Genomic DNA, 13924 nt, shown 5'->3' on the forward strand with positions numbered 1-13924 from the left:
GAACAACTTTTCCACTCCTGAGTTGATACTTGGTACTTGGGTTTGGGTATCTGCTGATACTAAATAGTGCTCTGACACCAGTGTGGAGTTATTATCACGTTTCTTCATTTTTACTTAGACTAGGAGTCTCATGACTTTGTCATATAAAATGTAAAGAAACTAAGAATAAAAACTGACTGAACAGATTTGCCTGTTTTGAACACCCTGTTCAGCTCATCCAGTCCAGTTCAGACAGATATTCAATCTAAATCTTGAAAAAAAACATTTTCAGTGTGTTAAAGCACAGAATTTATGTGAATAACGAGGACCAGTTTTATTTTGCTGCAGTGTTTACATGTTTACATGACAGCGCAACACAAGCAGTGTCACCAAAATCGATGGATCATCCTGATAAATAATTGTTAAACATCAATCCAGTTGATTGTGATTGATTTTTGACATGATCTTGCAGCTCTATCACAGATGAGAATCATAGGGCATTAACATTTAATATTGTTAGAAAATTATGACAATAATTATTAAACAAAGTAATTGTGATTATGATTTTTTTTTTCCATAACCAAACAGCCTGCTTCCTAATTAATTAGCTTCATTAAAAGTGCATTATTAGCCCTGAATGCATGTACTGATGTGGTAAACCAGTAGTACAGGTCATTTTTCAGTTTTCATCCAGCCTCAGTTTATCACCAAAGAATACCAAATAATTGTGTCCTGGTGTTTGAGTGTATGAAGTTACTCTTAAATGTACTGTGATGAACTGAAGTGTAATATTAGAATGAAAGCGGATATTTTTGGACCAGCATAAAGGACTGAGAGAGATGAAGGCAACGAAAAGTAGTGAGGAGCTAAAAGTAGCTCTGGTGTAGAGGAGAAGATTATAGCTGTTTTTCAGGCTTCATGGATAACGTGACATCTCCTTTGTTGTGCTGTGACTGACTTTTCAATGGATCTGTCTGGTCTCAATAGCTCTCATCGCACAACGAGAGAAAGAGGTGAAAGCATGTAGAAAAAAGAGTGTCGGTGCTCAGTTTAACTTCAACTACATGTTAGTCATTGTTTTTGTCCAGACACTTAAATGAAGAGACCTCCAAATAGCTCCATAACTAAATTATTATGACAGTATCTTGTCTGAGATATGTTGGTGTCTGTATCTTAAATGTTAGGAAGCGTTTGGTTTTTTTATGATAACTTGAGTGTAAGTGTAACCATCAGTCTATGACAGGAGCTTCTACAGGATCTATGATAATGGCAGTCTAAGTGAGAAAAAAATTATAGTGAAACCGGCCACCTTCAGAAAACAGCCTGTCACCACATGGCCTATACTTAAAGAGGAGGTTCAAACCTCAACCCAAAGAATGCAAAGACCAACTGACTAAAATATGACAGTAAGTAAAAAATACACATTCCCATTTCACAAGTAATAATAGTAATAATAATAAAAGCTTCTTTTGTGTGACAGGGTGTGTGAGAAGGGGATGCAGTGACTGTATGTGACTAAGCTGGGAGAAAATAAAGCGAGTGACTGAAGAAAAGAAAACACGTTTCAGTGAGGTAGACAAATGGATGTGGAGATCAGGTCAATAAAGTGCAGTGTAAAAATATCCAATAATCATATCCAGCTGGCTTGTACCAGTTTATTTTAGGCTAAAACAACTCGAGCTATTATTAGTGTGACTCTGGTGATCATGACTCAAACTAAACAAAATGACTCCGACCCAGACAAATTCATCACTGCGGTTCCTAAAAACAGGAGTAGAACTGACTCCAGAACCGGACCTGCTCACTGCTCACTCGCTGTTTCCTGAAGGTTATTTTATTTCTAAAAAATGCACTTAAACACTATTCATTCAAATCCTAATGGGTCGACATAAATATTATTAACTTGAATCATCATTTGAGTTTCACTCAGTTTAATGGTTTTGTTTGTAAAATCATAGTTTTTCATTAATGTACTCTGCAGCAACAAAGTGTTTGGTTTGGCTTAGTGTGAGTATAGAGAACAACCTGGGAGCTCAAATGTTCAAACCCCCAATAAAATGACCCTAAATCACCTTTCTTACAGCTGCAGTGAGTAGCTATGGCTCAGGTCATCTTCTAATTCCGGACAGTATTAGAAAAAATTGTAAAATAATCACCAAAGTCACAAATTGTTGTGTTTTTCTGTGACACTCAGCACAACTTTGAAACCAATATATTTAGTGTCTGTAGTACTTATGAGCCTTAAAAAATGGCAGCTGCTGTATTAACTGAAGCCAATCGGTGTGAATGTCTAAATCTAATTAATAACGTTAACTGGAACTGTGATATGTGGTGTAAGTGAAAAACCATCAACTCCCAACCTTGAAATGCAAACTGTTTTTGGCTTTTCAAAATAAGAAAATGTTCATTTTGTGCACATGGACATGAATCAGTACTGTTCATGTGGGACAGATAAAGAGTCACGTTCAGTGACATGAAATTTGGAGTTGAAAATTTGTATCGAGGAACACGAAAAGAAGCTTAATTTAATTTCCAAAACCACAAATCAATACATTGGAGGCTGTGACTGTTCCACAAACTGCCATTTGAGTGTGCTGACTGCCCCCTCCAAAGGTACGTATGTCCTTGAAATCAAAATTTCCCCCAATGTAACCATCAGAGTGTGAATGTCTGCCTGACAGGTAAAAAGTGTACAGAACAAAGCTGTGTGTGAATGCATGAATATGTCTCTGTAGGGTAGAATAACCATTAAAACCAGTCCATTTCCAACTTTCAAGTAAATCACAACAGGATGCACCCACAGTAGATCATTTCACACAGCAATTATGATATAGTAATAATGTGACAGTCAGTACAAACAATAATCTACAACATGAAATACATCATTATATCTGTATTACTGAAGGAGAAAAAATACCACTTAAAAGTAGGAAGGATATGTTTATTATTATTCTACTTATTCTGCAGTATAGTGTCACTGTATCTATCATTCAGTTAAAACTGTGGCCTCCATTAATGTCATAATATCAGTTGTAAAAGTTCTGGTATATCAAATTGGCAAAGAAATCGATGTAAAGCAGGGGTGTCACAAATAAGGCCTCGGGGGCCAGAGTCAGCCCAATCCGGCCCACTGGATGTCTTTGGAAAATGTGATTGTGGTGGTAATAACTTTTGGACTTTTAATTGTATTTTCATAAAGTTTACATCTTGTCCTACTTTGCCAGAGTCATTCATACTAAATTAATTAACAAAACTTAACAGTTTGTGCAACGAGTTACCAGAACACTTTCTGTAATGTTGTGCATTTATTTCCTATGATTGAAGTGCAGTGAACTGTGCCGACTGACTTCTTTTGCTACAGCAGCATTTCTTTATCATGTAGAAAAACTGAGACATACTATTGAAATTGCTCTTCTTCTTATAGTGAGATACAGCATTAACTATGCAGTTAAACTTCTTTACACTGAGAGAAAAGGGATTTTCACCAGTTCAGCCCACTTAAAATCAAAGTGTGGCCCGTGATGTAAAATTAGTTTTAACATTTCTGATTTGTATTTGAATATAAGCGAAAGACGACATTAGAGTTTGCTTTTGGCTAAACATCCTCTGTAAGAAGGAAGTTATGAAAAACAATATCAGTGGTAAACAAGATAATAGCACCTCACGTGGTTGTACCCTCAGGATATTGCCACCAGTATGTCTTTATCTGATCACCAGCAATCATCTTCCTTAGTAGCAGCAAGGGAATTATCACTGGATCTTTCCGTTCCCACGGAATGGGAATTTTCCACAGCATCCCAGACAGATGAAGCTGGCTGGTTCTCATGAAAATGGGCTGCTGGTCAGAGCGTTGTAATCACGAGCCTGCTGATCCACAGCTCAGACACTGGGACAGATTTAGACTGGGAGAGTGGTGGCGTCAGCTATCTCTCTCTTTGCAGATATTGTTGATGTTTATTCCTACAGCGTTTCCTCACTGAACCCTCCAAGCTGAGAAAATAATTTCAAGATAACTGACAGGGCTGTTTATCATGACAGTGCAATAAAGCCATTCTGTTAAATGTCAGTCACACTCCAGCTGAGGAATTTTATGATAATTGTGTTTGGGTGTCTGATTGTGGTCTATCCAAACAGGTTGTTAAAGCCAAATTGTTATTTGTAGCTGCCACTCATGAGATGAGTTACTGTCATTACTGCAGTGCGCTGCATATTATTCACCCACGTTAGTAAGAAGGGCTGGGCGACAAACCTCAAATCTTTTTTTGTCAGTGTCATAAAGTCAAAGTCTGAGTACCAAAAGTAGCACGGACTTTCTTTACTTGTTCTTGCTAATTTAGCTTAGCCTCATATTGGAACATATTCTGTATGACTTCCATCTGTAGATGATGTTGGAAGAAAAAGGTCCAGGTAAGTTGGCCTTTCTCAGGAGATTATCCATATTGGATATGTCCCAATAACTGAAAATGCTCTGTGTGGGTTTAAGGATGGGAAATATAAAGAAAATTTGCAGTAATGATATTAATAATGATATTTCTGACCATATAGAAAAAAAATACAGTTTTCTTAGCGCTTTCAGGCAGTAGCATTTATAAGGTATACGTGTAAATAAAGGGTGTTTTTCATCCTTTTCCTAAGTCAAATGTGACTACAAAAGTAGCCTAGGTAGAATTATCCCCGAAATGATAAGTGAAAGTATAAAATAACTGCTTAACACTTTAGTTTAATGTTAACTAAAGTGATTAACATTGTAACTCTTCAGGACAGTATTTTCACGTGTCCTAACATGTAATTTCAAATTCTTTTCTTTTTAGAAAGTTGCATCTTGGGTTGAGCTTTTTCAGCAGCTGATTAAGGCAAAAGTGTTGTGCTTTGTTGAAGGTTGTTAAATTATCTCCCTGTATAGAGACTAAATCATCATCTGAAGCTGTCGCTCTAGTTATTGCACGCACTGTGGACCGTAAACGGAGAGTGTTGTTACGTGTTGTTTTGACTAGCGTTGTCGATACTTTTATATGAAATTTCATGTATCATGTAAAAATTTATTTATTTTTTTTTCATTTTTATTTACACTTGTTTGGGATGGATTGGAACCTAAAAGGCCTTCTTCTGTCTGAAGGACTAAAAGAAAAACCTCATTTTATCTAGCATCCCCAAACGTGTCTGAATGAGTATTTGACTGGCTTTCATTTCATTTTATGATAACTTTGTCATCTTTCTTTGTTTTACTTTTGCTTCCAAACATCAACTTGTCCCCATGACAACCATCCAAGTGGAGTAGTGTCCTGCTCAAAGACACTTAAGTAGAGCAAGTGTTTGCTCTTGTAAAAGCAGATATGTCTTTATTTGTCTTTATCTTAAACACTGAGCACCATCATCTTCGTCATATTCCTTACCATTAACTTCATCCAGTGGGCTCTTTCCCTTCCCACACAATGGAAACATTCCACAACATTCCAGTATGCCGCTCACTGATGGTTCCCTTGGAAATGGAATCCTGAGAAGATTCCGTCACGTGAGTTTGGCTACCAAAGATAGAATGTTTGGGATTGATAATAAATGAGGCGTGACAGCTTAGAGGGCTTTCGTGGCTATTTTTATTTTAAATCTTTATTTATATCCACAGGAGGAAAACGATCCATAAGGCTAAATGAAATTGTGAACTTCTGTACTGTGCAGCTAGTGACGTGATGTGTTTGAGGTTGGCGGTGCCGAGTTCAAGTTCAGTCTGCACGTTGAAGTAGCATGTTGGGGAAGATACTGACTCCAGTGGATCTGACATAGAACTAACTAATTAATTAATGAGCCAATGAAGTTAAAGAAAAGAAGGATGCTTATTATTAAAACTCTGTTGCAGACGTGACCAAAGTATTGTAAACGAAGTGCCGCAGTGGTTCTGAAATGGCACCAGGCAGGCAGTCAAAAACGATTCATGGGAAAAGAGTGAAACATTTAATAGGTTTTCAGGGACATAAAAATGTAATGAATCACAGCACCGCTGCACCATCATAATATCATTTTAATGAAGTGTTCAACCAATAAATGTGGCCAGAAATTATTTAGGAGGTGATACACTGCTGTTTGAATCAATTTAAATTCCTTTGTCAATATGTGAATTGTGTTTTTGGTCGGGTATTTGTTGACCAGCAGAAGGCAAAAATCCTCTTAAAGCCTCACATTCAGATGTCACAACCCAGATGTTATAACTGCATAACACACATGCACACAAACACACACATGCACACACACACAGCAGCTCTCATCTCCCAGTCATGTATTACTGAGTCAGACAGTGAGCAGCAGTGATAACAGTGATTTAGACTCCATGTGGTGTGGGATCAGCAAGCCGACCATAAAAAAACAGTAGCAGATGCTGTGTGTGTGTGTGTGTGTGTGTGTGTGTCTGTGTGAGGGTGTGTGTTCATGTATGTATGTGAATTCATAGTTGTGTAAGCGTTATGTTTCCCAGCAGACAGCCATCTCTCTATGGGCTTGCAGATCAAATCTCCATTGGCTCCTGTGAGAGTGTTTATAAAATGTTCTGCTTAAAAATATGTTATATTGTCCTTCACGCAAATGTTAGGGACTGTATTGAATGATGGCTTTAAAATTGTAGGAAGAGATTGGATATTTTTTCTGCATGTGTTTATAACATGTTTATCATTTTCTTCAGACTTTTTGTAATGTTGTTTCTCAAAATAAAAATGATTGATGTATGAAACAAAAGGCATTTATAAAATGCACAGTAAGGTTGGCTTCTATGTTTCCTACCAATGACTCCTGATTATAGTCATGCACACTGTTACTTGGTGGAGAACCCATTTAAAATCACCTGTTTAGGAAAGTCGCTAACCAACTATTGTAAAAACTGACAAATGAACGATAGGAAGTACGGAGCCACATCACGATATAAATTGTTTTTACAAACCAGCTTGGGTTGCAAATAGAAACTGAATGCAATGGTTTGCATATTTTATAAATATCATCTTTATTTAAAGTACAATAGTATGTATAAAATATTTAAAGTGAGAAACTGTACCATTTTAGAATAATATGTGCTAATATTTGCTCTTTAACATGAGGAGACCAGTTGCTAAAAATTTGGCTGCTCGGCCGTCTTGGGTCTCCCTTGCTATATATTTAATTTCATGGTGCTTCACATGTTTTCAGTTGGTAAAAGGTCCGGACCACAGACAGGCCAGTGCAGCATCCTAACTCCTCTTACTGCAAGAAGCTTCAAATCCACCATGTAGCCGAGGCCTTTCTGTGTGGAGTTTGCATGATCTTCCTATGTTTGCGTGGGTTCTCTCTCTCTGGGTCCTCTTGCTTCAACCCACAATCCAAAGACGTGCACTTAGTGGCGTTAATTTAATTGGTAATTCTGTGTGTGTGAATGGTTGTCTGTCTGTATGTGTTGTCCCTGCGGCAGGACGGCAACCTGTCTGAGGTATACCCAGCCTCATGCTTTATTGTGGCTGGGCCACTGACCCTGGATTGTTTTAGCAGAAGAGGATGGATGGATGGTCTACCTGGACTACAGACAGGCCGGTTCAGCACGCAGACTCTTCTGTAAAGCTATGCTGTTTAAAAATTATACAATTCCTTCCTTGAAAAGAAGTCATCTGGATGGGCGCATGTGTTGCTCTGAAATCTGTAAATACCTTTAAGCATTGATGGCGCTTTTCAAGATGTGTAAGCTGTCTATTCTAATGCACTAATACAATCTTCTCTTCTTCCAAAGATGTGATATTTAACCTGCATTTTGTGGATGGGACTTTGAACTGTGTTCATGCACAGTGATTTCTGAAAGTGCTCCCGAGCTCAGGCAGTGTTTTCCATGACAGAATCATGAGAGCCCAAAAGTCAAAGGCATCCAATGTTGATTTTATTGGCTTTGTTTTTTGCGCACAGAGATTTCTCCAGATTCCTGGAAGTTTTTGGAAAACATTATGCACTGCAGATGCAATGTTTTATTTTATGGAACATTATTCTGAAACAATATGTAGGCATATTTTTTTCCAGTTAGGTAAACTTCTGCCCGTTTTAACTTCTGAGAAACATGTAGAGGTTCAAACATTATTAGTTGATCCTCCACCTGTTTAATTTTACTGTGGTCACTAAGTATTTATTATATTTTATATTATCTATTGTGAATGAGTGGAGGATTTTGGACACAGCAGTAGTTTTCAATTCTCAAGAACACAGAACACTAAATCAGCAAAATATAACAAGAAAAAACAACAAACTCCCCCCGAAGAAAAGAACAGAAACCAACCCGAGAGGCAGATGTATTTATCCAGTTGCATAATCCTGTATTTATGATCTAGTGTAGAGTTATAGGAGAAATATTCATCACCAACCAATAATAGCAAGAGCATTATAAATGTGAGTTTCTATTTGTGGCCAGTTTATTGGCTTTGTTCAAAGCATTGTGTGACCTGATCTGACTGCAGCACTGCATGCTGGTCCTCTGAGTATAAATGAAATATGGGACTTTTTCTTGTTTTTTCTTACATTTAAGATGTAAGATGAGGAGCAACCCTGACTGAAGAAGTTTCTGTATGTGTTTGCAGAAATGTATGTGCATGATTGTGCTGAAGGGCCCGTGTGGAGAATGTGCTGCATCGTGACATGATGTTCATCATGAGACGACGTAAATGACCGCGGTGCAATAACATGCAGTTTCAGCTCGTGTAGGTGCCGTACGTGTGTGAGACTAATGCTGATGTCAGTAACGTTATGTAACTGCTGTGATGTCACGGAGCTGAGCTTCTTGGCCCGCTTTCATGTCGAGATCTGTTGTTTTAATCCATGAGGTCGGCACAGTGATACAACCTGGCTCAGAACTTGACCTTCACCAGGCAGACACACAAACTCGGGAGGTTTTTAGAACTCAGAGATGTGAACTGTAAGAAGAATTTATTTATTTTTGTGACCCCTAAACCTGTGCTGTATATTTATTTTGAATGTTTTAATTTGTTGTAAAGATGGAAAAAATATGTGTTTTGCTCAAGAAGCTTTGGTAACGTTCCATCTTGAGGCATTTTTAGGCTTAATTCTGTGACTCTGTGAGAGTGTGTGTGCGTGTCTTTTAAGTGGAAACTGTGTCTACTGGCAACCTCTTTCTTGTTTACAGATTTGAGAGCAAATGCCCTTATTAATATTCATGTTTTTTTTCTGTCTCGCTCTCTCTCTGCAGAACTCGTAACCTCTCCGGTGGTTCTCCCAGACCTCGACACACCAAGAAGATTCACTTCATCAAAAATATGAAACAGTACGACACAAGAGGCAGCAGGTGAGCCACACAGACTCCCACAATCCTGTACCATCAGATTTAACAATGAGCAGTAATACAAACTACTTACTTTAATACACAGAATCTGTAATACACAGGTACATACCAGGACCCTCAAGGTTCATATCTATATCAAATATTATGATGTCATTATGTTGCCTAGCAATCACCAAGCAAAGAGCTGAAATAATCAGGTTTTAGCATATAAGCATCTATAACACCTAATAAAAGTATCCCATCATTTTAATTTAATGACAATCACATCTCATTTCTATCTACAAAGGTTTAATTATACAGGACATGGTATGATGCCATCGAGTTCCCTAGCAACAGGATAAAATAACCTTTTTGAGGAATATAAACATCTACTACCCCCTTAAAAAAAAAGTTTCTCAGTGTGTATAATGTATCATTATGTTATAATTCTATCGTTAAATATAAGTCTTATTTTTCTTGTAAGGTCTGTATAAAGTGCTGGTGATGTTTATATCCCATTTTTGTATACATTTTATATTTGGTGTCTTTTAATTTAGCTTTTTGAATTATCAAAGCATCTTCAGCAGAATCTTTGGTCTTGAACTCTGAAAAACAACAAATCTTCAAATTAAAAAAATGTTTTGCCCAGGTTTGGCTCCACAGTGAGTCTGAAGTTGTTCCCTTAACTATATTTGAGTTTGAATGTAAAAATGAAAACATAGCACACGTCATTCAGCTGCTTCAGCCAAGGTGTAGACTGTATTTAGAGGCATGTTGATCCCTAATGTCCCCCAGCATGTGGAACAAGGTCGGGGCAGCGGGTTGAGGCTTGTGGAGGTCTCTGAAAGCTTTATGTAGAGGTCCGCTATCAGGAGAGGCTACAATGGCAAGTACTCTGGCTCTTTTTCAAACAGTTCCTCCTACATTGACCGCTCAGGAATCGCAATGAAAACTGTGTGGTACGTTTTGTAGCGCATAACTCGAGGACTGGTTGAGGCTTTCCTGCTTCTTTCTCATTGGGGCAGTCCTTTGTGACAGTGTACAGAGGTCACAACACTGATCTTTCCGTTATTGTTAAGTCTCTGTCAGAACTAAGCCCTACATACGCTGCTGACTTGCAGAAGTGTGTCGCCTTTACAGCAGGAGAGGAACCAGAGAAGCCTGGACAGTGTCATTCTGTTCTGCTTAAGTCTTCTATTGTATTCTATTCGTGTCCTTCCTTGTGGAGTGTATAAATTAGAACTCTGGGTCAAAAGGGCCCACAGGGCTGCTCATCAGATAATAACAGACTGACTGAGGGGTAATTGTTTTAAAATAGATCCAGTAAAGAGCACCAGTGCTGTTTGTAATTCAGCTAAGTCACCATGTTGTCACAGAGAACAGGAAATGTTAGAGCTGTCTTCCCTCAGAATGGGCTGTTGTGTCCCATGATCCTTGTTTGGGTCGTCCTGGGAGACTTTAAATGGTTCACCTTGAGGTCACCTGTAAAAATTGCTTGTTTACTTCCAGCTGCGTGCAATTTCTCCTGATATATACTGTCATTATATCATTTTGATGTCCTAGATGATTTTCTTGATTTTTATTTAAACCAGTTTTTAAACCTTGAATTTGGTGAGAGTGGGGAGAAAGACCTCCCTTTTAACAGGACGAGACCTCAGGGAGGGACAAGCCATTTCTTGCAACAAGTTGAGTGATGAGTGGAAAGTGAAGAGACCAAAAGAAAGCATAAAGAAAATGGACAAAACATAAACTACTGCAGAGAATTAACTGAGTGCAGGGGGAGTGTGGTACTTTTATCATACCGCAAGCTAGCAGCTACGCGTGTGCAGAATGTGGTTAGATGCTGCTTCAGTCGATTGTTTATATATCAGTTTACTCTGATACTGCTGACATGTCAACTCTCATTTTGCACATCAAAGTGATGGAAATCAAACAGATGTCATCTGCTTGTTTTCCACCTCACTTGTTTACAACTTTAAGTCAGATGAAAAGAGGGGCGCAGCCGCCTGGGTGCAGCTCCAGTCAGTGGTGCTCGGTGTCATGATATCTTTGAACCAGCAGGTACTTAGGTTTTTGTACTTAAACAGTAAAATATTAGTAATTAGTTTAAGTGACAGGTGAGCAAAGTAGGTGACCTTTTACAGTGTAGAATATCCACCAAGATCCAGCCAAGAATTGTAAAAGTTCTTGTTATGGTTTTTAAAATCAAATTTGTTAACTAATTATATTTATAATTTTTTTTAGTTTATTTTTTGTTTTGTTTTTGGGGAAAATGATGAAATGGAGAGCTCTCTGCTCTAGTTAGTTCCCAGCAAGATGAAAATTTTCTGCTGTTGCATATCATTTATTAAAAAGCATAATTGTAAATGACATTAAACCTTCCACTACGCATACATTTCATTGATGAAGCTTAATTTGAACATACTGCTGTCTACATTTGATTTGAAACATACAAAAAAATGCTAAATGTTTTGTCGTTTTATTTTTTTTATCTATAAATTCCCTTTGTTTTTCTGTTGTCGGTGTAGCTACATAGACAAAGCTCTGGGTCAGTGGTTCGGTCCTCAGTGGGAACATTGTCTGTTTTTCTTGAAGGTGATTATGGAATAATGTGCCCCCAGTGTTGTGAAATGTGTCGTAATAAATGGATGGGTGCAGGGGACAGACTCCCCAGCACAGTCACGTTTCCAGCAGCTGTGTTGCGATGTCTCTGCTGTTTCCACTGAGCTCCCTGGTGACTTCCTGCTCTTGACTTTCCCATGCATCACAGGGAACGAGCTTTGTGTACGCTGCCTGTGTGTATTTTTGTGTCTCCGGCTCACACAACCAACAACGACAAATTCAAACTCATAATCTGTCTCGAGGGATGATCAGAAGGGAAGGAGGAGCAGCCTCGTGTCTAAATTGAACGAGTAATGATTCATGCTTTAATGACCTTTAATGTTGAATTTTCCATCACGCTGCTGCGTATTTAGCTTCCTAAAGAATTAAACTTTGAACTGCTGGGCTCCCTTTAGTCTGTTTTCATCCCCTTTAAATGATAAATCACTTAGTACTGTAATACAGTTTTACATCCCAAACCATAATTAGCAAACATGGGTTAAAACTGCGTGTCTCTATTGATCCTAAGGTTAAAGTCTACTGAATTATTTACCCAGTTGGATCCTCATTAAGATGTGCTGAGTGTTTGACCGGGATCATGTCTTCTCTGTAAGAAAAACCACAGTGTTTGGATTAACTGGCTTCCTTCTTCATATGTTTATCCCACAGTGACTTTCTAAACAAAGAACAGTGTATACAAGTCCACTACATAACAGTTCCTCAGTCTGATGCCAAAGACCAATGTGAAGAGAAATAAAAACGAGTTACTACACATCATAAATTAAATGGATAATTAAAGATAAATTTATATTGTTTGGTAACAGTTTTCTAGACTGGCATCATTTATATAATCTGTGATTCAAGCCTGGAGTCAGATGAAACGGTCAGTGTGAAGTGTATATGTGTAGCTACGTGATATTGCCCTCTGGCTTCTGCACATCAGCATTTTGGCTACCGTGAGCTTTTTTTGTTTGTTTGTTTGGTTTTTTTTGTTTTGTTTTGAAGCCAAAAGTGATCGCAGTTACATCAGATGGTGGAGTGATAATTCTAGTAAGCATAGTGAGCACGCTGCATTTGTCAAGTGTACAGGTGCAAAGCAATGTCCAGTGAAAGGAACTCTAATGCTTTATAACTTTGGATAATTTCATGCTCCCAACTTTATTGGAACAGTTTGGGGATGGCCTCTTCCTGTTCCAACTGCACACCAGTGCACAAAGCAAGGTCCATAAAGACATGGGCGAGTTTGGTGTGGAAGAAGTTGACTGGCCTGCACAGAGTCCTGACCTCAACCCGATAAAACACCTATTGGAATTAGAGCAGAGACTGTGAGCCAGGCCTTCTCGTCCAACATCGCTGTCTGACCTTACAAATGTTTTTCTGGAAGAATGGTCAAAAATTCTCATAAACACTCCTAAACCTAAATATTACGGTCATAATAAAAATAAATTATTAAACTTCACAGCTTCCCCCAAACTGCACTAAGTTACAGGATCTGCTCTCGATTAAACAGCTGAAAATAAAGTGCTCTGCTACTGGAGAGTAATTAAATGAAAATGATTGTGCTCTCTTACCAAAGAAAAGTAGGTGCAGCAGATTTATATAACAAGATAAATCAGACACTTATGTTATTCTCCAGTATGTTTATAAATTCATCATATAATAGAACATCCACCCTTTTCTCTTTTTCATACGTTTCCAAAATTTTCGTCATAACTGCTTTGATCCTTTGCTCATACCAAGGCCGCGGACTTCTGGCTGGATCTGAGCTCTGGATAGGTTTAGCTTTAGCCACTTTGTTGTTTTTTTTCAAAATATCCATGTTTGGTTGGATGAAGGTGATTTAAATGTATGATTAAGTTTGTTACTACAAATGTATTCATGGTACCGCCCCCCTCAACAGTTTATTCTGGCAACGGGCTAATGACATGCTAATGACATGCTAGCATGTGGCTATGAGTGTGTGTGTGTGTGTGTGTGTGTGTGTGTGTGTGTGCTCGACTCTTTGCCGGTGCTGCTGGCTTGCCAATATTGTTTAATCCAGGTTATATAACTACTTTGATAAATTTACTGCTCCGT

The 13924-nt window shown here is 38.2% G+C and overlaps 1 protein-coding gene across 1 annotated transcript in view; it reads left to right on the forward strand.

Moving 5' to 3' along the window:
• The window catches only part of cables2b (Cdk5 and Abl enzyme substrate 2b), a 51460-nt gene that overhangs the window by 19728 nt on the left and 17808 nt on the right, over window positions 1–13924 (forward strand). Inside the window, exon 2 of the mRNA XM_063465536.1 lies at window positions 9176–9271. Within this exon, the coding sequence (XP_063321606.1) occupies window positions 9176–9271 (96 nt within the window). The remainder of the gene's footprint in view (window positions 1–9175; window positions 9272–13924) is intronic.

Source organism: Pelmatolapia mariae, linkage group LG20 (assembly GCF_036321145.2).
Source record: "Pelmatolapia mariae isolate MD_Pm_ZW linkage group LG20, Pm_UMD_F_2, whole genome shotgun sequence".
Lineage (NCBI taxonomy): Eukaryota > Metazoa > Chordata > Actinopteri > Cichliformes > Cichlidae > Pelmatolapia > Pelmatolapia mariae.